Raw genomic sequence first — 22,777 nt, 5'->3', positions numbered from 1 at the left:
AGCTTTAACCTTTATTTGTGGATGGCACAAGGGAACTGTGTTCACAGACATTAACTTCTGGAAGTGCAGTGCAGTGATTGCCATGACAGACTCATGCCTGTTTGTAATGCTGTGTATCACAGGGATCCAATATTGATTTTAGCCTTGTTTCTTGTGCACAGAGATTTTTGAAGATTCCCAGAATAGTTCTTTCATTGAAGAACATTATTCTATAGCCAGACTCAACATTATAGAATAATATTCAAAGGGTGACTGGACTCTGGTGTAGGTATAGAATGAGGACCTCTGTCAGTCAGGAGGTGCTCATAGTAAAGCCACTACAAGTTGCTCCTTTCACTACTCACTGCACAGTGAAAGGAGCAACTTGAGGTGGTTCAGCTACCAGGAAGAGGCCCCAGGACAGAAGAAAGGGAGCTGGAGAGATTATGTCTGTCAGCTAAATTGGGAATGCTTCAGTGTCCACCTGGATCAGCTGGAGGAGGTGGCTAGTGTAAGGGAGGACTGGTGATCTGAACCTGGATCAACAGCAGAAAAATTCTGTACATAATATATTACATGTACAGTTTTTTAGATGCAGTATTTTGTAGGTTGGAGAACTTCTGCCCATCTTGACTTCTGAGAAGCTCTGCCTAAGATGCTCTTTCGATGTTAATGACCTGTTGCCAGTTAACCTAGTTAGCAGCAATGTCCTTTCAGCTGTTTCTTTTTAGAATCACTTACTTTTCCAGACTTTTGCTGCCCCATCCAAACTTTTTTGAGACATGATGCTACCATCAAATTCAAAATGAGCTAATATTTTTCATGAAATTTTTGTTTACATTTTTTTCTGTGCATAACAATGAGTTTGAAATTTGCAAGCTACTGCATTCTACGTTTACTTACATTTTACTCAGTGTCTCCAACTTTTTTTTGGAATTAAAATCTATTTCTGGTGTCTGGTTTTACAAAGTTTGGCCACATTATTTTAGTGATATTTTTTGATGCATTATTGAAAGGAGCTGAAGTGGATTCAGCATTAGTGGTAATATTACTGAAATTCTTACTAAGGACTCCAAAGAAATATGCAAACGTATAAGGCATGTTGAATTTATTTCCCCTGCACCCACACATGAAAATGCAAACAAATAAACACAAAGATAATATTACAATACAAACATAGCATACTGTATTCCCACACTTTTAATGTGAAACAGACACTCAGAATTACAGATGCAGTGAAAAAGGGCAAGTTTTCCCAAGAGCAAAGTCTGAAACATTTCCTCTAATTGATTTTGAATAAGGTTATTGTTCTGTGAGAAAAGTTGCAACACTGCTACTGCATAACAACAGCTAGTTTTGCAGAAGACACAGCCAAGAGGCTTAACTTTGTGAGGTACACTAAGAGACAAACGTGCCTGATTCGATGGACAAAGTATTGTTTTTATACCTTTCTTTTTTTTCCTGACAGCTACAGAGACGATATTATTATAGAGAAGCAGAGGAAGAAGGTAAAGGAAGCGTCCAGTCAGACATGCACAACATGCAGCTGTTGTGTGCATGCAGGACAATTATACTTATCATATCATTAATACAGAAAACAATGTCTGATTATTGAAGTGCTACATTTTTTAACCTTCAAAAGGCATTTTTTTAGAATAAAGTTGAACAGATTTTTTTTTCCTATACAAGAGCCTCCGATGCAAAATTAAAATTCAACATGAAAACCAGAGACAAAGAAAAAAACCCAACAACAACAATAAAATCAGTATTCACAGCATAACAATTCCAATTATTTCTTCTTCAATCGTACAATATGTGTAAAGTCACTATATACAAAAAATAATATAAATACAGCATCTGAAATAAATAGCATGGTAAATAACGATCACCCTTTCAATCAAGCAAAGCTACATCTCAGGGAGTGCACTGTGTACTGTCCCAGTTTAGACTGTAGTTGCCCCAGTTACACATAGAGGAGTGATGACACCCACTAGCCCAGCTGACAGTCAATAAATGCCAAAAAAACAAACAAATTGCACACACATGCTGCAAAGCTTTGTGTTAGCAGAGGTTATAACAATATTTAAACAGTAGAGGGAGATATATGCTCATTGGATGCTGCAATGGCTTTACTACATTACACTGACATGCTACTGTTTAGTCTAAATGACACGTCTGATCTTAAAAAAAAAGGAAATGAATGAGTAAAATTACAGTCTTAATTTTAAATAAAATTTTAATATTTTAAATTTGAATTTATATAAAACTTTGTGCTTGCAAATTTTCAATTTGGGAATGTGGGAGATTGACCTGCACTAGTGGAAGGCACTGAATAAATGTTTTAATTTTAATCATTCATATGTTCTTTAAAAAAAAGTCAACCAAATTAAGCAATCACAAATAAATATAGAATTAATTGCTTAACAAGGGAAAAATCTAAATTCATTAAAATATATCACATTTTGTGTTTCGTTTTCGTCTTTCTGCATTATATGTGAAGGTTTAAAGGCTTTTGACGCATTCAGCCCACTGAGGATGCATAATGGCTTAAGAAGTCACCCTGGCAAAAGCGGTGCATGCTAAGCAGAGGATCAGGGGTCAGAATGAAGGCAATTTAGACAGTTACATCCCAAGCTGAATTCATGCAAGTTTTATGCAGTGACCTTCATGACAGAAAGCATTTTAGGGGTCTTGCTCCACAGGACATGGCACGGAAAATGCACAGGCAAAAGAACACAGACAATAGTACAGAGACGTAAGCTCAAACACCTCTCTGTCACACTATCTGTATATGCTACATCTCTGTTACATCCATTAACTTCTCTCTCTCACCCTGTCCTGCACTCTCAGGCTGCCTCAGGAAGTGTGATGCCATGTGCACCAGACTATGACATGCAATTTCCTCAAAACCTTCATACAATGCAACCTCTCTTTCCCCTCGAAGACGAGCTGTCTTACAACCTTACAGGTGCATTTCTCATTCTTATATTCCCCTTTCTCTTGTAAAGCTCTCAAACATGTTCAACTGACCGCATGCATCGATATCTGTCTCCTTAGACCAAATCTCATTCTATTTCCAAGTTGCTCTGAAAATTCTTCTTCCAACTTTCTCTTGATTGATGAGATCACGTGGGCGTTTTGCCCTTTTGGGGGTCCAGGTTCAGCAGGCTCCCACAGGCCACAAACAGCTCTAACTCAGGCGGGAAGCCTGGGCTCTATCTTCAGGGAGAGATCGTAAAGTGTATCCTCATCCATGATCAGAGTCTTATCCAGAAGGTATTGGGTCACCTGGTTATAATCGAATATGGATGACAGGCATGATGATTAAAATATCTTTACGGCTACAGCTTCAATTATTTATTTTCAATTAAAGATTGATGTGATTTTGACTATAAGATGATCTCACAGGAAATACACCAATAGGATTTTGCAAATAAGCTATTCATTAAAGTAATCTGTTTTCTGGTTGGTCCAACTAATACCTGTTTGAAAGATGAGTACATTAGAGCAAAAACAGGAGACTGGGCAATTTGGGATGGTTTCTATTGTTCCATGCATTCTTTAAAAAAAAAGACTACCCATATATCAAAGGGATTTTCAGTAATCCTCTCAGAACAAGAGCCACGACAAGCACATCCAAGAATAATCTGTGCAGTCAAACCAAGCAAAACGAATTCCTTAAAACCACTCTCAAACCTCACTTCTTCAGACTAGTTTTCTTTTATTATTTTAGAAGCTTTTTGACAGTTTAAATGTTATCCTGCCCTTTGATTATATTGTTTAAGTAATAATAATTGCATGTCGTCTAAATGAAATAATGCCTTGTGATGTTTTTGATCTTTAGATAAAGAAAGGTAGTACAGATAAAAATTAAAAATAAAAGTACCTTGGGCTGATGCTCTATTCTGTACGGCGTCTGCTGGAACTGTCGGATCTCTCTGATGATGTGAGATATCTGAATAAAATATGGAATTTATCTTAATACTGACTTAACAGCGTGCACCTCAAGATGATCTGCTTCCAGTGCATTTATTTACACACGCTTACCATCCTCATTTTGGAGAAGTTAACAAGACCCTCCTCTGTAAAATTTGGTGTTCCCTCTTCTATAAAGGCCAAGTCTGTTAGATACATTCCCAAATATGGCACACAAGGAGGGTTGCAACTGGAATGAGAGAGTTAAAGAATAGCATACAAATCAACTTGCTTCCAAGTCCATAAAAACTCATTTTTTGATACGTCCGTCCGTCTATTCTCTCCTGCTTATCCCTGTCAGGGTTGTCGGAGTGTATCCCAGCTATCATACAGCAAGAGGCAGGGTACAGGTCGCCAGTGTGATGCAGGGCTAACACCGAGAGACAGGCAACCATTCCCTCCCACATTCACACCTATGGGAAATTTGAAATCACCATATAATCTAACCCACTAAAGAATAAAGCCGAAGCCACTGAAAGGCCTCGGCCAGATGACGGATTCAAACCCAGGGCCTTCTTGCTGTGAGCCAACAGTGCTAACCACTGCACCATTGTGCTGCGCTTTTTCTTACATATGATGGTATTTTAAAAACAAATGCAAAGTCTCACTTTTTCAGCGTCTCCCTCAGATTTTTAAATCGTCCTTCTGAGGACACAATCTTCTGCAGTTTGTCCATCAGGGCTTTAGTCTGGAAAAGATCACAAACAGGCATTTATAATGATCTAAAATGGCAAGATTTGAAACTTTCTCCAGCCATGAATAGCATTGCAGGCAGCCTGTCTGCTGAATGTTATCAGGATTAAGTAAAGAGCAGACAATAAACCTTACCGCTATTAACATTAAGTGCGATTAAGCACTCGTCTCTTCTCTGAAACCCTCTAATGGTACAGTATCAGTGCCAATGAAAGAATTCCCATTTGTAAACATTTTGGACAAAATATGTTTTTTTTCTAGTGCTTCACGATGAGATTAAGTGTTTATACACTTTAGATCTTTAAACAAGTATTTCAGGTTTTGCATACAGAGAGGGTTGTTCAGGATTTACCCCACCTGTTTGCTGACTTTAGCCCAGGTCTTCTTCAAACGGTAGATAGCACTTCGATTGAGTGCGGATGTGATTTCCAATACTCCGTTGTAGTTGTTCAAACAGCGACATATGTCTGCCACAGCAACCCACTTCTCAATGGAGTTGGCCCTTGAGCCCACATCAGTATGGGTCATAATCTGCGATGCCACCAGGTTACTCATCTTCAAAAGAAAAAGAATAGAGTAGTATGGTATTAATGAAGAGCTATAGGTACTGAATCTTTACAGAAGAGTCTGGAAAAAAATGGTGCTTAAACACATTGGAAGAAGTTACATCATTGAAGTGCTGACTCGTTTTCATGATGTAAGGTGTCCTTTCTGTCTTATCGACCTTCATCCATCCCTGGCCCAGGAACTCTCTTCGAGAGGGAAGACAGAGATATACCCAAATGAGATCACACACACTCAAGTATAGCAGAGTATAAGTTTCATTTTCTAATGCCTCTGAAATCAGATGGTAAGCAAGTGCAAATCTATTCTCTGATGTTTGGAGTTCTAAAGTTGAAATAAAATACCATTAGTTTTCATTTATGTCCTTCTAAAAGCATGCCCAGTGCCCATAAAGGGGATTTATGTCTCTTTGACCTGATGCAGATCACATATGAGAGGACTGACTGGGTTTCATGAGAGGACTGACTCATAAGGGATGCTCCTGAAGACGATGTGATCCAGCAGAGTGATCTGTTCAGCCAGCTCCATCGCTGAGAGAGATTCAAAACACTCTGCCTTCGGGCAGTCCGCCTACACACACACACACACACACATTCAGAGACAAAGACATAAAAACAAATGACCCCAAACAGAAGTGAGATAGTGAGATATAAATATCTAATAAAGAGACAGGCTGTGATAAATATGGTTTATGACATTTGACAGTCCCTGGGTAGCATCACTGTCAGCACAGAGTCTATTTACCCCTTCTGCCCAGAGCTTAGAACACTGTGAATGACAGACGCTTTTCACAATTTACAAACCCAATACGTCTATTTGTTTGTGATTTCCAGAGATAACCGATCCAATCTAGGAAATTGTCAGTGCTTGTGATTTTTTTTGTCATCATGTGCAACAGGTGGTGATAACTGTGAAAGTATTTCGCAGAAATTTGTAATACTTTGTAACTACATGAACAAAGCCATAAAATTAGGTATTGCAAAACAAGACATTTAAGCTATGTAGAAAATTACTTTTTCTCTTTTTATACTGGAGATAGAGTAGATAGATTAAAGCTTGCTAAATAAGCTCCTCCCTTATTGGGTTGCCAGAGCAGGTAGCTCCACATCCAGCATCCACATCAAATATGTGGATGCTGGATGTCCTTTCTGACACAACCCCAAAATGACTGGTGTCTCCTCCTGGTCTTGAATAAGGACCTTTTGCATCTTAGGCAAATTTATAACTCGCTATATTATAGAGTCACTACTAAAGCTAACTGAATAAAATACCTTGAGATTTCAAAATAAATCTTTTTTTTATCTTATAGTGGGCATTCGTCAAGATGCCCACTGTAGATCCACTGCCTAAAACAATCTGATTTAGCTTTCTTCACCCTCCCCTTAAATCACCTTTCTTCTGAATGCAATGAGAAAGTTTGAACAGCATGTGGGTAGTGCTGTGCCTACAGCCAGAGCTGTTTGCCTGGGATAAACATATCGATGAGATCTCCGCTCCTCACTTTGATATAGATCCAAGAACAGATACTGAGGGTTTAGGGCAGCTGAATTTTGAACTTTGGCTCAAAGGAATTGTTAATATCAGTACCCAGGATGAAAAAGTTTGTATATATGACAGAAAATAGGGAAAAGCTTCATTTTCTCACCATCTGTAAGATGTCTTCTATTCTCAGTTGGGCATCTTCCTGATCATCTTGAGAAAGCGCACTATCAGACAGAATAGAGGAGAACAGTAAAAGTATTAGAACAAGAGAGTATTAAAAATTAAAAACAACACTATTTGATGACATATTTTTGTCATTCAAAGGTGCCAAAGTGCTTCGTGTACATGCTGCTTGTTTGTACGAGAGCATGTTTTTGTATGTATTTGAGTTTCAGCTGTACTTTAGTATGTTCGCAGTAGCTTTCCTCTCCTGAGGCAGAAGGTCTGGATCTCTAAGCACCTCCTCCAGGAGACAGATCACTGACATCTTAAGGTCCCCATTCATCTCAAAGTCCTAAGCACAAACAAATACATGTTTACATTATACAGACTTTGGTAGTAATGGTAACAGTAACACAAGCCTGATTTTGATTCAAACTAAAATCTTAACCAGAGAAGTGAAGATAAAGTGAAGTGAAGTAAACAAACAAACAACACAACTGGATTAAATGGAAAGTCTAAGTGGGAAAAATGTCCTCTATCATGGTATATTTCATTTTAGTTGGTGATATAATACAGAGTACTTTTCTGTTATTAGTAATATACAAAGCAGTTTGTCACATCCTCCGTCAGAATAGCTCTGATCATTGGGACCTCTGTCCTGTGGCACCAAGATGCTTTTGTTCTCGTTCTTGTGGTTTTAGGCTCTTTGTATTGGTCTCGTTTCAGTGAATCCTTCAGATGCTTGACCAGACTGGGATGAGAAGAATTTATAGGCTGGGTCTTTAGGCTCTTTACTGTGTTTCTTGTGGAGGATTTAGGTCAGTTTGCCAGTTAACCATTTATAGCCAATTATATTTCATTCTTCTAAATACTGCTGCTTTTTTGATACCTGGTTTTTAGCACTAGATACATTTGCTTTTTTACTCAGATTTTTAATTTAGATTTTTTTAACCAACCTATTTTGCAGAAGTATTCCCAGAGGCACAAGTACCCATAGTTAAGAACTTGCATAATAAGACAATTACATTTCATGAAGTCTGTTGTTCAGCTGACGTGTAAGGTACTTTAAAATACCAAAGAAACAGCTACCACTGCACAGCTGATTAAATAGATGATTATTAATCTCAGTAGATATATTGTTAACAAACTGAGGAATATTATTCACATATTATAATTTCACATACTACCTGAACTACAGGTGATTCTACTCTTGTAATTAATATTGCCTCAAGTCTCCACACAATAAAAGCATCACCTGATCAATCATCAGTCACGGCGGCATGATACTTCTTCCAAATCCCCGTTCCTCTTTCATTTCTTACAGTCTTTTCACTTTCCTCTCCTCCAATTTTCTGCTTTACTCCTACCTCAATTTAACTCCTGTTTAAAGGTCAGTTTTAACAAGCTCTTTCTGTTCTCTGGCCTCTAAAAAATAAGTGGGTGTCTGTATGTGTGTATGTCATTGTGCGGGCCTGTGTGTTAATAAGTTGACTAAAGCTGGACTGTCATCACAGCATTTTGTTTTATCGAAGAAAAATACATAAAACATATTGATGCAGTTAGAGTGTAAAGATCTCTGCAGGGAGGCAGGCAATTACCTTGATGTTCAATTCATTAGAGGCTGGCTGTTTAGCACAAGAGTAGGCAGGCTGAGCCAGCTGACCAGTTAAAACAATATTTGGTGTGTGTTTGTGCACAGTTTGCTGTTTACGCGATCAACTGGGAGCAGTGGAGCAGAGCGAGAACGCATCAATCACCTGTTTTAATGAGACCGCAGACTTGATCACCCCAGCAAAACACTGGACCCACACACACACACACCCACACACACAACATGCACAGAGAGTGGTGGGTACAGACAGACCTGTGAATGTTTGGAGACCCAGTGGCGCAGAACATTGAGAACTCTATTAGTTGCAGCTCGGCGAATGATGAACTCTTTATCACAGGTTCTTTCAGAGTTAGTAAACACTGGATGGAAAATCAAAAACAAACAAAAAGCAGGCATTTCAAAGTTTTGAATATTAAAGCATCACATGAGCTATTTTTTAAAGGTTCATGATTATGGAAACTGAGTTATGGATTATCCACTGACCCTGTCCCCCAAGAGATGTTACTGCTTTAACAATATTAAACCTATATATAACTAAAAAAAAGAAACAAAATTAACCGTATAACGTTTTTATTTTATGCCCACCACGGGGTTATTATACTTCTGGTTTTTATTTTTGAGTTATTATTCACTTTTACATTGTTTTTTCTTTATATTTCCTTTTTGATTTTTCTGGTAGCTTTTGCAATCAGAATTATGATCTGGATGAATTGTTTAATCATTTTTACTCTGTCTGTGTGTGTGTGTGTGTGTGTGTGTGTGTGTGTGTGTGTGTGTGTGTGTGTGTGTGTGTGTGTGTGTGTGTGTGTGTGTGTGTGTGTACCTGGCGGTGCACCGTGTCCTGCTGCTGCTGTGGCAATAGCGAAGGCTGAAGCTGGAGAGACTGAGCAGCGTGAGTTCTCCCCTGGCTGGACTGCAGGTGCACAAGCACATAATTATCATCAAAGGCAACAACAGCGTGAACATAAACGCTAACTTTCCTTTCAATCTAACATAATGAAATATGATTCCAATGTCTATTGACTGAAATGATTTTTCTTTTATGTCTTATTGCTTTACCTGAATATAATCACTGTTTCCTTTATAAAGTAAAATTATTCTTTTCATAATTTTTTTTTTAAATTTTCCTGGAAAAACCTTGTTTGTATAGGGCAAAAAAAGTATTCATGTAAAACATTCAAAAAATACTCTGTAAATAGAAGATTATTTGTTATTAGGGAGTATACCAAATTTGATGGCTCTGAAATGGCCATGGACATTTGTGAGGCCTACATACTGTCACATGTTCTTAACATCAGCTATCAACACTTGAATTTATTATATGGTTTGTGACCTTTGAATGGATAAAATAAACAAAAATAAAGACGAAATAAAGATGCAATAAAAATATCAAATGTTCTGCTTGCAGCATAGACTTTCTTCAGTGTTATTCTGCCTGTCAATGAACTTGATCCACTGCAAGAAAAACCATGCTGACAAAGCTAAACACAAATACTTTAACAAACACATGTATATTGCTGTGTGATGTATGGGTTTTGTATTTTAGTATGATGTTAGTCTATAGGGTCAAGGATATCTGCCTAACTCTGTGGCTCTGTAAAGTAGCCTGCACACATAGGCGGCCTCTTACCAGGCTGTCTGTAGCGAAGGTGTCGAGGTGTGGAAGGAGAGCGGCACGGCGACATATCTCCTGCTTCACTGGTCTGTGGAGACTCTGGGATGATTTTCTCTAGTGACGCTGACTCCAGTACAGCTAGAAAGAAGGAAAAGCAAAGTTGAAGATTGCTGGTGGTGACCATGATGCTAATGGTTTTTTTACTGGACAAGAGGCCCATTATAACTAAATTAACAGAAATTACTCAGTATAGAGGTCATGCCTGGCATTACTGTTAGTTTGGTGAAACTGTTATAGTACTATGTGTTATGTGTGTGCATATATATATATATATATATATACACACACACACACACACACAGATAGATAGATAGATAGATAGATAGATAGATAGATAGATAGATAGATAGATAGATAGATAGATAGATAGATAGATAGATAGATAGATAGATAGATAGATAGATAGATAGATAGATAGATAGATAGATAGATTTAAAACAGTAAGATTTTTCACATAATCACTTTTAACTTGTGCTCAGAATGTCACACTGGTAATTTACCAGCATGCATATGCACACACATTAAGGAGACAAGCCAAGAGAAAGATCAACAGACATATACGTGGATGCACATTAGCTGCAGGTACACATAAGCACAGAATGTACTGACTGATTAAGAGCCCAAGAAGCTGAGACAGTATAGAGAAGAGGTGAAGTGGCTCTGTGGTACCAATGCTAATGGGTCTTTGTCTCCTTGTAAGCGGTTAGAAGCACATGAACCTCTCATGCACATACACACACACACACACACACACACACACACACACACACACACACACACACACACACACACTCCATACACATGTGCAAATATTGATGAGTGTCAAATTGAAACCGTGTTGCCTGAGATGCCCTGACGCTATACCTCTCCAGCCTGAGAGAGCTGTTTAACACTACCATTAGAAGATCTGACCGTGTGTGGTGGGAAGGCGGCTTAGCTGACTTTGGCACACAAATGCCAGGAGATAATGATGTCCCACCAGGCACTTGTTCTGCTCTTACAGGGAAACACTTCACTCTGTCATTTGATTAGTAACCTTCAGTGCTTCATAAACCCTTTAGTACACCAACAACTCTTTAAATGTATAAGTTTAGTGGCAATACATACACCGATAATATACCTAAACAACAAACATAGTCCAGCACATAGTCTCTAACAGCATGTGGCCTGATGCTATTTGATATAAAGAAGCAGAAAAGGTTACCGGACATGCTTTTTGACCTGCAGGCAAAATTTAAAAAATCTACTGTTAATTTTAACCTGTGAAAGGTTTTTCTGACCCCCGGTGGTTTAATATCTTTCCTTGCTGAACTTCAGGTAATGCGAGTGCACTGCAACATCACTTATCACTCATTACTACTGTTACAAATGCAGCAAAGCACACTTCAGACCCCATATGCCTAACCTCATGTCAATATTAGTAGCAGCAGAAAGCTTTCAGCCTAATTTAAGTATTTTTGCGGTCTGACCTAATAACCTAAAGCTAACAAACAGGAGAAACATTCATATATTTATGTGCCTATTTGATTATTTACATAATCTGTATTATTTTTCAAGTACTAAAAGTTGACAATGATTATTTCCCTGTTTTTCTTATAATACAGTAATGAAAACCATAGAATAACAGATACATTTCAACAATATTCAGTCCTAATGTTCTGAAAAGTGTAATAGGGGAAACTATGAAATACCTCTGCGTATACTCCGTCGCAGTTTTCCACAGAAGGGGTCAATTCTGGGGACATCCTCTCCCTCTGCAGTTGAGCAGGGACTCTGGTCAAGCGAGGAGGGAATAGGAGGAACTTGGTCTTGTGTTGGCTTAGAATTGTTCGGTGGAGGAGAGGTGGAAGAGGGAGGGGGGGAGGAGAGGAAGTAGTTGGGGTTGGGGTCTGAGGTGTTGGTGTCTGGGCAGATGTGGGGCTACTGCCAGCAGACTGGGAAGTGTTGTTGTTGACACTGTAATTGGACAGAGGACTGGTCAGATCAAGGCCCCCGACTCTGGCCGTGATAGGGGAGTGGAGGGACAGCTTTCGAGTTCGGACGGGGGAGGTGGTCCGGGATGGGATGGACAGAGGAGGTGGAGAGGAGAACTTGCGGCAGAGACGAGGAGATTTGTCATTCACGTGGTCCACGCCTCTGTTATTTTGATTGGTGGCAAAAAACAGCTCCAAAGACCTAAAAAGGAACATAAGTATTAGCAAAATAATGGAAATGTTAAAAACAAACAAAAAGAAAATCAATGAAGAAGTATTTAAAAAAAAAGACAAAAGAAAAAGGAATCTGGAGATGCATCAGCTCAAAACAAAATTGCTGGTCTTTGTAAAACTTTCATTACCAAAGGGTTTTGTTAGTTTTGTTGTTTTGTTTTCCTGTATTGGAGATAAGTGTTGATTTAGAGGCAGAATCCAATATCCCTGTGTGTTTTCATAAGTCAAAAAGGAGAAAAGTGTGGCTCGGGAAAGAATCTGAAATTTTACAGTGCACTGGGTAAGCCTGAGGTACAGAGTACTAAATGTAGGACATTCAGCTACTGCGGTTATCCAGAGTGAATTAGAACGAGTGGGCACATACAGTACAGTAAGAAATTATTAAAACAGTGACACAATTTTCACTGTGATACAGTCATCTCTTCTACGCTGAGAAATAACTAGAAATAAAACAACATCTTTGAGGTTACCCTGGTGACCGTCAGCTTTAATAGTCAGATATTTATACACATATTAAATTAACAGTGTGGGAATCGCATACCTTTGCATGCATGACTTCCTACTTTCAAATAACGGCGGAGGCTAGACGAGTTAAGCTAACTCAGTGCTGCTCTAATTAAGCTGAACCCAGAGAGACTCGTCATCAAACTGTGGAGTCCTCCTTAGCACTATGAAACTTTATGGTATTTATCTAGTAGCTGCTTTCTTTTTATGAGCTGGAACTGCTTGGGTTTAGTCTCATTTGTGCCATCATTGATGGTTTAAATGAAGAAGGTATATTAAAATCAGTGACCACAGTTGGAGATTAGCTGTTGAACAAAATTTAAAAGCTTTCATTTATAGAGCCAGCTTAAAGTGTCGTGGCAGTGGTTTAGGGAACTACTTGCCGTACTTGATTAGTACACCAAAGGTAAGGTGACTGACTTGTGCATTTGAAACATTTAGTATCTGCATTATCTATAGTTGTTGTGATGATTGTTCATGTCCCCTGTCCTAAAACTGCTAGATCATACTGGGCTACAACTATAATGTGAATATATAACATGTCAACAAACTGGAAAGACTAGGATTTTAGTACTTGTGTGCTTTACATGGCAAAATCACAATCAACAAAAATGTGTTCAGCAGAAAAAAAACCAAAAATCATCTTTTATTGCAGATTTGCAACATTTGAAATGTTTTGTTTAGCAGGCAATGAAAGCGTGTAAAAGCTTTAATCAACAAGCATTTGGATTATCAATCTTATGATGACATTTACCCTTCAAACAGACTTGTGTGTACAGAGCTACATCGAGAAAGAAGTAATCATGCGTAGATAAACACGCTCACAGTCATCATTTATTCACACAAATCTGTTATTCAGCAGGAAACAAGGGAAGAAATTGCAATCCAGATAGAAAGAGGAGGGAGAGAAATGATAGCAGCATAAGGGAAGAAAAGATACAGGAAACGCAGAGACGACCAATACCAAAGTACTTTGAAGCAGGGAATAGAAAAAGAGGACGCAAGCGGCAGAAGATGAGGGACTGGAGGAGAATAGTAAAAGGGATAAATGTGGTTAAGATAGATAGAAAAGCCTGAAGGACGCGATACTTCTGTGATAAAACATGCCACAGATCAGCTAAAGATTTAAGAAAATTATTTCATAATTTCTCCCATTCCCATCTTTATATTGTTGATTTAAAACTGGTGGAATCACAATACCTGTGAGTTTTCATATAAAGAGCTGTTCTGGCAAAGTAGAGAGGAAAGTCATGCATCAGTTAAGTATCATAGCAGAAGAAAAGAAGAACAAGCAGGAAAGTAGGACAGAGATAGCAAGAAGGGAGGCAGAAAGAAGAGCGTTGGTTACTTGGACTGATCCATGGCAATCTTCTTGATCTTCAGACTGTAGTCAGAACAAATGGGTGAGATGGACAGACGGTCAAATGAGTGGTACTGCATCCTGTAGCTGGAGGGGATATGGAGAGACAAGGGACATGGATGACACAAAATGTAACGAGATAGAGGATGGTTTAAGATAAGAATATGGAGTGATGATAAACAAATGTCTCAGAAGAGTAAAGGTGTGTTTGAGAAAGGGGACAGAAAGTGTGTGAGTCAGACAACAGCAGCACATGTTCAGTGTCCGAGATGTCAGCACATGACCACATGGGAGAAAACTCCAGCACAAAAACACAGAGCTGGGTTTTTGTACATGTATGTAGGTTTTATGCAGTGCATTTGCTCAGAGAGTTGGCATCATCTTCTTTAATCTAGAAAAACTAATAAAAAAGAGGTCAGCACTTCATCTGTCAGCCATTTGAGTCTTGTTCCAACACTAAACCAGCACAGAGTGTAAATTCACCTTTACCATCATTAATAGAGTTAGCTGATGACTTAGCACTCCACACTCATCAAAATATGCAAAGCTAAAACTGAGGCTTAAATACAGGTCAACAAACAATTGGATGTTTTCATGGTGGGCTGGACTTAAATTAAAACAATGTTTAGAATTTGACCCAATGATAGAATCAGACAAGAAGTTAAAGGAAAAGTTGTATTGCAATAGATTCTCTGCCCACGAATCACTGCAGAATTTCACAGTTTCAGAGTAAATCCATCCACTCATTAACGTGATATTTCTGTCTAGAACATAGAGGTAGACCCTTTTACTAGCATGGCTAAAAAGCACCAGTATAATAAAAAAAAATCCCCTTATAAACCTCCTATTGTAAAGTTTTTTTTCTGGAGAACAAAGGAGGGGGGAAAAAAAGCTTTAGTAAAGAAGTGGCATCGCTTCACACAGGGTGGTTCATCTTCCCGCACCGCTCTGGTGCCTGGATGCCCCTCTCCTTTTCTCTTCCCAGGAAGGAAGGCCACAGGCCACAGTGAGTGAGGTAAGACATTTTAAAACCAACCCTCGGGTGGAGGAAAAGGCAAAGCTTTTCCAGTTGAAAAGCTAAGTTAAGTAAAGCTGTGAAAGGAATATAAACAGACAATTTTGATGTAGCCACGAGTGAGAGAGAAAGACAGAGAGCTTCAGAAAAGTAGAGAGACAGAGAAACGTCTCATCTGACACACTGATTATTCCTACGACTTTGCCAAAAACAGTTTGAAGCATCTGTTCAGTTGGTCTCCAAAAACAGGCCAGTTTATAGTTCAGTTAGTATGTGTTTAACCTTGTGGACAGAGGTGAAAGCTGCTTGCTTCTTCCAAAACACTGACCCACATCTGACTACATCATTCACATATTTACAAAAAAACAAGTAAAAGGACGCTCATAAAACCCTCTCAGAACACCCAGGTAATGGCAATATACAAGATTGTGTGTGTTTGTGTTTGCAAAGGGCACAAATACTGGCCGGAATAAATGTGTGCCCATGTTCGTAAAAATTTGATGGAGCTCAAACCAGTAAACAGTATTTCCCTGAGGATTTATGAGGCGCTTCAATCTGCACGGTAGCAATGAGCATGTACAGAATCTGCTTTCAATCTGTGTTTGTGAATGGATATTTGCATGTGTGAATGGTAAGACCTGATAGGTATGGAGGAGAAGGGCTTCTTGTAGATGTCAGCCAGCTTGTCCATGACCACGGTTGCTGTGGTGAAGATCCTGTATGTGTGCAGGAAGGTGTTGAGGAAGTCTATGGAGAGGAAGCGAAGGTCGGTCAGCCTCTCCAGCAGCCGCTCCACGCTGGCATAACGGATCTGGGGGACCTTGCAGGAGTTGAGCGTCTTGCTGAAGCAAATGTCAACATCATCTTTATGGAGACGCACATCGGATCTGATGGATACACACGTACACACACACACAAACTCATAACCAAGCATGGGTGACTGCTGGGTTGCTAAGCTAGGCAAAGGTTGTGAAAGTAACTGAGCAAAAACAGCCAAGGAAGATAAAAAATTAATATAAAACCCACATATTTCAAAGAAAGGATGCAAATAAGGGAATACCGTCAAGCAGATTTCAGCAACAGCATAAATTAAAAGGAAACAAGCATAAAAAAACATATTTTTAACCAGATGTGCCATCACAGCTTATGTTCTGCGACACGTGCGTGGCATGAAGAGATAGCCTTCTCTTCACACACACAAAAATACTTACTTGATCATATAAGGCACTGTGACTTTTGAGTTTTCCTCAAACACACTGGTCATCAAGCCATTACAGCGAATATTATCTATGCACTGCAGAGACGGAGAGACGAGAGTAGCGAGATGAGCAAATGAAAAAAGAAAGAGAATTACATATATAATTATTATCATGTATTTTTTAAGCTACAGCATTTAAAGCAGATAAGTGTTCCAGATCTATTCTAAAATAATCTCGTACTGAACATCTGTTTTCTTCCTTTTTATTAACAGTAAATACAGCATACTCTTTGACACTGTTTCACAAGTCTCGTTGAAGGCACTAAAAAAAGAAAGTTATTTAAAACTGTAAGTGTATTTTTTTTTTGTGCCTGACTAGAATTAATGCAGAGTGACATGCTTGTTTGGTGTTACCCTGTTTATGAAGTACTGAGGCACTGAGCTGAACTCGGCCCTGGGGAACTGCACCACAGTCTGTGTTTACTAAGCCATCTCAATGCCCAACGGAGACATGCCCTCGTTATTTGAAGGTCCTTGTTTTTTGTCTTTGTCTGGGTGTATATTTGCATGATTTATATAGTACCTGGCTAATATCACTAGTCCAGGCAGCTTTCTCCTGTCGTGACGGCGCCAGCAACACCACAGTAAAAGAAGACGAGTCTGACGGCTCTACGACAAGCTTAAAGTCCAGCTGACCAAACACCTGACCACCAGCTTTTGCTGTGATAGATGAAAAACAATGAGCTTTTTAAACTACAACGATCAATAATTCATAATTACTGTAAAAATAAAATGCTTGCACATGCACAGTCATATTTTACACACACATACACACAGCGGGTTAATTAGGGTTAACCTGCTATATTCCCTCTACACCCCTCTGAGGCTTAGGTGTAAAAATGAAGTGTACACATGTATGTGTTTGTCTCAACACTTTTTGTGTGTAGATGTTTCATCAGACTCCCTAATTGCAAAATGGAAAAAGCAAAACAAAAAAACTAATGGATCTGTAATGTTAAAAGAGCTAAACCTGACATTTAAAGGGGTGAGCGTTTGATAATTAAAGGGAAGTCACAGGCACTTATCACCTGACACCTAATTAACCTCAGTGAGTGGTAAGGGAACTAAATGAGCCATGAGCTGTGCATGTATTGATAGGATGGACATAGTACTTGATTGATGCGATATACTTACACTCTTCATCATTAGCGTCTGGTTCCTCAATAAGTGTGCAGTCAATAAGGGACAAAACTCCACCTTGCTGCAATAGTTTAAGAGAAAATATGCACAACTATTTATTGGTAATTTGGATGAAAATGAATGTTGATTTACAAAAGAAATGTCTTTGCTGAGGTATAGATACACTGTAAGGTTAACCCTGTTCTCACCTTGAGAAGGTGAAGTTTTCCCCCAGAGCTGCGTGTGCAAACAAGGAAGTGTTTGGTAAAGAGAAAACACTGCCTTTCCCCTTCCTTCTTCAGAGAGAGGGACCCCAGGCGGACTTTGCTTAGTTTCCCTCGCTCTACCGATGGCAGCTGGATCAGAGACCCTGTGGAGCGGGAGACACGCAGGATGTTACATTTGATGAAACCGGCAGTAAGCTGAGGGATGTGTAGCATTTACAATGCCACAAACACAGACATGAAAAAGTGATGTTAAGTGTCTCAACATGACAGTGAATGAGATTTAAAAAAGGAGTTGATCTTTGAAACAGGCAGGTTTAGAGGCAAAAGTTAGTCCCTGTGGATTAAAAGCAGACAGGAACCATGGATCAGTAAAGTGCACTGTCAAAACTGGCATCAGGACTTCGTTTTGTGATGTGTGATTCAGCTGCAGGAGAAAAATCTCTGTCTTCTCTACAGCGCATTTGTAAGGAAACTTGACATTTGTCTTCCACCTCCTGTACTAGCAGGTATTATGACCCAAAAATGCACACTTTAAGTGGAAAATTGCATCCGCACAAAACTGCATAATTTTGATTAAAAGGATTTAACTGTAACAGAAGCAAGATTACATATTAAGTCACAGTAATAGTTCTTATATCCATAGATGAATGCAGATATGTCACTTCAACAGTATTAAGGTTTCTATTAAACTCTTATTTCTTGCTTTAGAATACTTTGGTATACAGAAGAGTTAATGGACCCCTTAATGACTGTAAAATACCCAGGTCCCGTGGCTGCAAAACAAACCCAAATCATCACCCCCTCACCACAATGGTGATGGTTGGTATGAGGTCTTGGTGCTGATATGCTGTGTTTGGTTTTCTGCAACTACTCTGAGAATTGCACAGTCTGACCTTGGGACGAATTTGCAGGGAGGTCCACTCCTGGGAAGACTGTGGAAATATAAACCTGAATGCTCCAGACCAGCAAATTTGCAAGTTTGGCTGTTATTTACCCTCTTAATTCCCACTGAAGCAGAAAAGGTGTACTACATTTTTCACAGGACTGTACATAGAGTCCTGTGAAACCTTTCTTTTTCTCATGACTGTAGCCTACACAGGTGATATTGACCAATCTATTTGTCTGCGCAGTGGGGAAAACCGTGGTCATGGTCTAAGTGCATCATGTAGGTGAGATGTGACTTAAAGGAATCATACACAGTATAATACTTAGTTAATAATCCATTAAGGCTTCTTTAGCAGTCAAACAGTCTAGACCAGGGGTGGCCAATTATTATCCCAAGGAGCCTTCTTGGCGCAGCCGTCCAACCAGTCACAGTCTGTTCTTGCTTAGCCCCTTGGGAAAATTAATTTCCCACCCTTGGTCCAGACAGTCTCGTTACTTTCTAATGCTCAGAAAAATATGTACCATTCAGTACCACATCTACATTTTAACTGGAAAAGCTGACAGAGAGACAAACCTTGCCACATAGCAAAGGCCATGAGACAATGAAAGATTTCCAACTTCACCGAGTTACTGATAACAAGTTGACAGAAAAGGAATTTCTTACTATCCAGGAAACCTTCAAAGATTTGCTGTCGTTGAGGTTTGCTCTGCACTGATGAAGACTCACCCTGTCTGACGAACGTCTGGCTGGTGTCCAGCAGGATGTCACAACCTTCCACTATCATCCGTTCTATAGCCAGGTTCTTACGGATGTTTTCTGTGTCGCTCACCTCATCGTGCATTACTCTGGCCACACACACAAACACACAAGTTTGTTCAGGATTCAACAACAAGAATTTTAATAGAAGTAGACGACTCTGACACATACCTGGACAATTCCTCTAATTTGGACTTGGCAAATTCAAGACTCTTGCGCTCCACATGCTCGTGAGGGGTGTGAGCCAGTAATTCATGCAAGGTGATGATGTAACGAGGAATCTTGTTGAAGGAAAGAGCACAATAGCACATGGAGACAAGAATTGAGAAAAACACACATGTTGGAGTCATGTTACGGTTTGTTTGTGAATACAAGAGGATGCTGATGGTCGTTATCTACCTGGAACATGGGGTATGTGAGAAAGGTCTCGAGCATCCTCCCCTCACAGGCAGCATTGGACTCGTACTGCTTTAGAAGCTTGTCAAAGTCTCTGTTCTGCTTACAGTTGGCCAAAACCTGCAGGCTGTACTGATGGTTACGCACAAACTCCTGGTAGATGTTTAGCATCGGCAGCAGGATGTCAAATAGGTCAGCTAGAACAAGAACACACACAGTACGTAAGCCACATGAAGGCAAAGTAGTTATTAAATTATCATTTGTAGTGCTAACAGCAGTACAGTAACAGTAGCTGATGTTCACAAGTATCTCCCATCTCCACTGCAGTTGGAGTATTAGCTTGAGGTTTTTCATGATTATTTGTGATTTTGAAAAATTAGCAGAGTTGCTCCTAACTGTGATTTTAAGGATTGTTATTCCTTTATCTGTACTTTGTGTGTACAGGTTTTTAATATATTCTTGTTTTGGTCTCTTAGATTTTTATGGATAGTACTTCATATGCTTGTATTTTTCTCCACTGTTTATGTCTCCTTCTCTTTTGTCTTTGTATTAGTTCTCTCTCTGCTTTTCCTTGTGTATATCTTGTTCTTTTATTTCCTGCCTTTGTCTTCCCTCTTTGTAATTTACTGCTCCCATCTGTGCTTCACTGTTCAATCAACCCTATGTGTATATACAGTCCTGTCTTGCCTTTTGTCAGCTCATCTGTCCTCTGTTTTTATTTACCAACCTAATTTATTTCCAGTCCACATTCAGTGAGTCTCTTGAGTTTTTTTTTTCCTCCGGTTGAATGATCTTGCCAATGTTACTCTTTTTGTCTGGAATTAAAGTTATTTTATTTTTCCTAATTTAAATCTTTTAGGCACAGATTAGGCACCTGTCCACATGTTTACAGGTAAACATAGTTTGTGTGTGTGTGTGTGTGTGTGTGTGTGTGTGTGTGTGTGTGTGTGTGTGTGTGTGTGTGTGTGTGTGTGTGTGTGTGTGTGTGTGTTGTGGCCTTTTATCCACACGTAAATGTCATTTTAGGTCACTGACAATTGAACTTTTCAAAACATACTTCCACAGTGAAGAGTTTCAGAAGTACTGTTTCTGGGTTTTCATGCAGACAAGAGGAAAATAAAGTCTTGGAAAGGTCCTTTTTTTTCAGACCGCGTATTGAGTTATCCTTTGAAAGCTTCAAATTGGCCAATATTTCTGCTGAGTTATGTTTATATCACCACCTGTTGCTTCAGCACACTCCTGGCGTCAGTTTTCACAATGTCATGCTGAGGCATATGTTTTTCAAAATTAAATTTGCTCTAATTGTTGATGACTGTACAGAGGATAGAGACATGAATCTTTACAAAGAAATTTATGGGAGAATCTCAAAACGGCAAAGATGTTGGCCGCCCTCAAAATGCCCACCAAATAGTGAAAGAAAAAGAAAGAATAAAGAAAAAGCAAAATCCTGACTTCGGATGAAAATAAACTGCCAAATCAAACAGAAAGAAATGTATTTCTATAGCTGTCTCTGCAGAACCTATGTAGGTTAAACACACATTTTTCAGTTGGAATCGTAAGCATTTGAATAGTATTCATAGAAAACTGAAGAATCATAAATACTGATCGAAAATACTGCAGAATTTGTTGATATAAAACATATTATAGCTCAAAGGACTGCACTGAATCAGTCAGCAGGAAAGGGCGAGATAAGGCCTGTATGTTTAATCAGCAGACCCTGTTCTTTTTGAATTTGTCACAAGTAATTTGCTGCCACATCTTTCAGCAGTCCGTCTCCTAGGTGATGCTTATCTGATGGGGAGGGGTTGTTTTAGGAGGTGAAATGATGGGATGCCTTCTGGGTGGTCATTGTCTGTCAAGACAATAACTGCCCTTGTTGCCTACTGAGATAGGGAAACGTGCGTATGCATGAGTGAACAGAGCAGTAAGACGTCAAGTATGACGTCCGAATGAGACAAACTGGTTGCAGGGAACCACTGAAAGCCTGACCTTGATGTAACTGAATAGTTGCAGAGAGAGTGGGTTTGTGCGATTTTTGCGCTTTATGGGAGGACAAGTAACAGCTTACCCAGCACCAGAGTTGGCCAGTTGGCTATCCTCGCCTTCAGGCCTTGATGAAAAATCTCATGAAGGAACATGATGGTCTCACTGAAGACACGTTGCGAATACAGTGTGAAAACAGAAATGAAAAGAGGTTTCATCTATTTATTTATCTTCAGTCTCTGTCTCTGCTTGTGCACCATGCGTAATTAACACTCCAGAGATTAATTTGCACTCACAGATGGACAAAACATGTTTGTTAATCGCACACATACACACCTGTTGAGGAAGATGCTGCTGACGTCGTCATGGCTGATGGGGGGTTTCTTGGAGCTGGCAGCCATCCTCAAAGGTCTGAGGAAACAGTTGACCAGGATATAGAGCTGGTGGACGTACCTGTTATTCCACACATAGAAAAATTTTCAAACATTCAAATTAACCCATATTTTAATGATAATGTCTCATTAAAATAGTATTAATTGGGTGCCAACTTTGTAGTCAGATGATACAATTTCCTTTTATTTTGTTTTTAGCAGAAAGTTATACTCTGGTATACTTGGTTTTATTAATTCATTTGTTAGATTTGTAATTGTATTTTATATTTTTTTACATTGTATATTAGTATGTAGCACCCCCACCACCCCTGCACAATGACGCAGGCTACTGGTCAAATGTCAGCTGTCAATCAACAGTCAACATGTAGTGAGCACAGACCAGACTATGGAAGAAAAGCACATCAGCAGGTCGGTAGAGCGTAAACTGTTAGCAGCTGTTCCAGTGCTATAGAGTCCTGCTTTTTGCGTAGGACATTGATGCAAATTATGCTAGCACACGTTCCCAAAAGGCCTGAAGCAATGAGCATTGAGT

The 22,777-nt window shown here is 39.3% G+C and overlaps 1 protein-coding gene across 1 annotated transcript in view; it reads right to left on the bottom strand.

Moving 5' to 3' along the window:
• Window positions 1–1,072: 1,072 nt before the first annotated feature.
• LOC309719037 (ras-specific guanine nucleotide-releasing factor 2-like) overlaps window positions 1,073–22,777 on the bottom strand; it is a 44,395-nt gene continuing 22,690 nt past the window's right edge. The window contains 24 exon segments of the mRNA XM_082554804.1: window positions 1,073–3,267; window positions 3,866–3,934; window positions 4,027–4,144; window positions 4,563–4,642; window positions 5,005–5,202; window positions 5,315–5,399; window positions 5,678–5,781; window positions 6,857–6,917; window positions 7,095–7,207; window positions 8,720–8,826; window positions 9,291–9,380; window positions 10,098–10,220; window positions 11,834–12,046; window positions 12,049–12,317; window positions 15,867–16,115; window positions 16,440–16,522; window positions 17,010–17,146; window positions 17,621–17,687; window positions 17,815–17,975; window positions 19,445–19,563; window positions 19,646–19,755; window positions 19,874–20,067; window positions 21,939–22,018; window positions 22,190–22,306. Of these exon segments, the coding sequence (XP_082410930.1) occupies window positions 3,175–3,267; window positions 3,866–3,934; window positions 4,027–4,144; window positions 4,563–4,642; window positions 5,005–5,202; window positions 5,315–5,399; window positions 5,678–5,781; window positions 6,857–6,917; window positions 7,095–7,207; window positions 8,720–8,826; window positions 9,291–9,380; window positions 10,098–10,220; window positions 11,834–12,046; window positions 12,049–12,317; window positions 15,867–16,115; window positions 16,440–16,522; window positions 17,010–17,146; window positions 17,621–17,687; window positions 17,815–17,975; window positions 19,445–19,563; window positions 19,646–19,755; window positions 19,874–20,067; window positions 21,939–22,018; window positions 22,190–22,306 (3,040 nt within the window). The 3' untranslated portion in view covers window positions 1,073–3,174.

The sequence above is a fragment of the Aulonocara stuartgranti genome (genome assembly GCF_965226115.1).
Source record: "Aulonocara stuartgranti genome assembly, chromosome: 12".
Lineage (NCBI taxonomy): Eukaryota > Metazoa > Chordata > Actinopteri > Cichliformes > Cichlidae > Aulonocara > Aulonocara stuartgranti.
The sequence above is the reverse complement of the archived record's forward strand: the minus strand, read 5'-3'. Positions and strand labels throughout refer to the sequence as shown.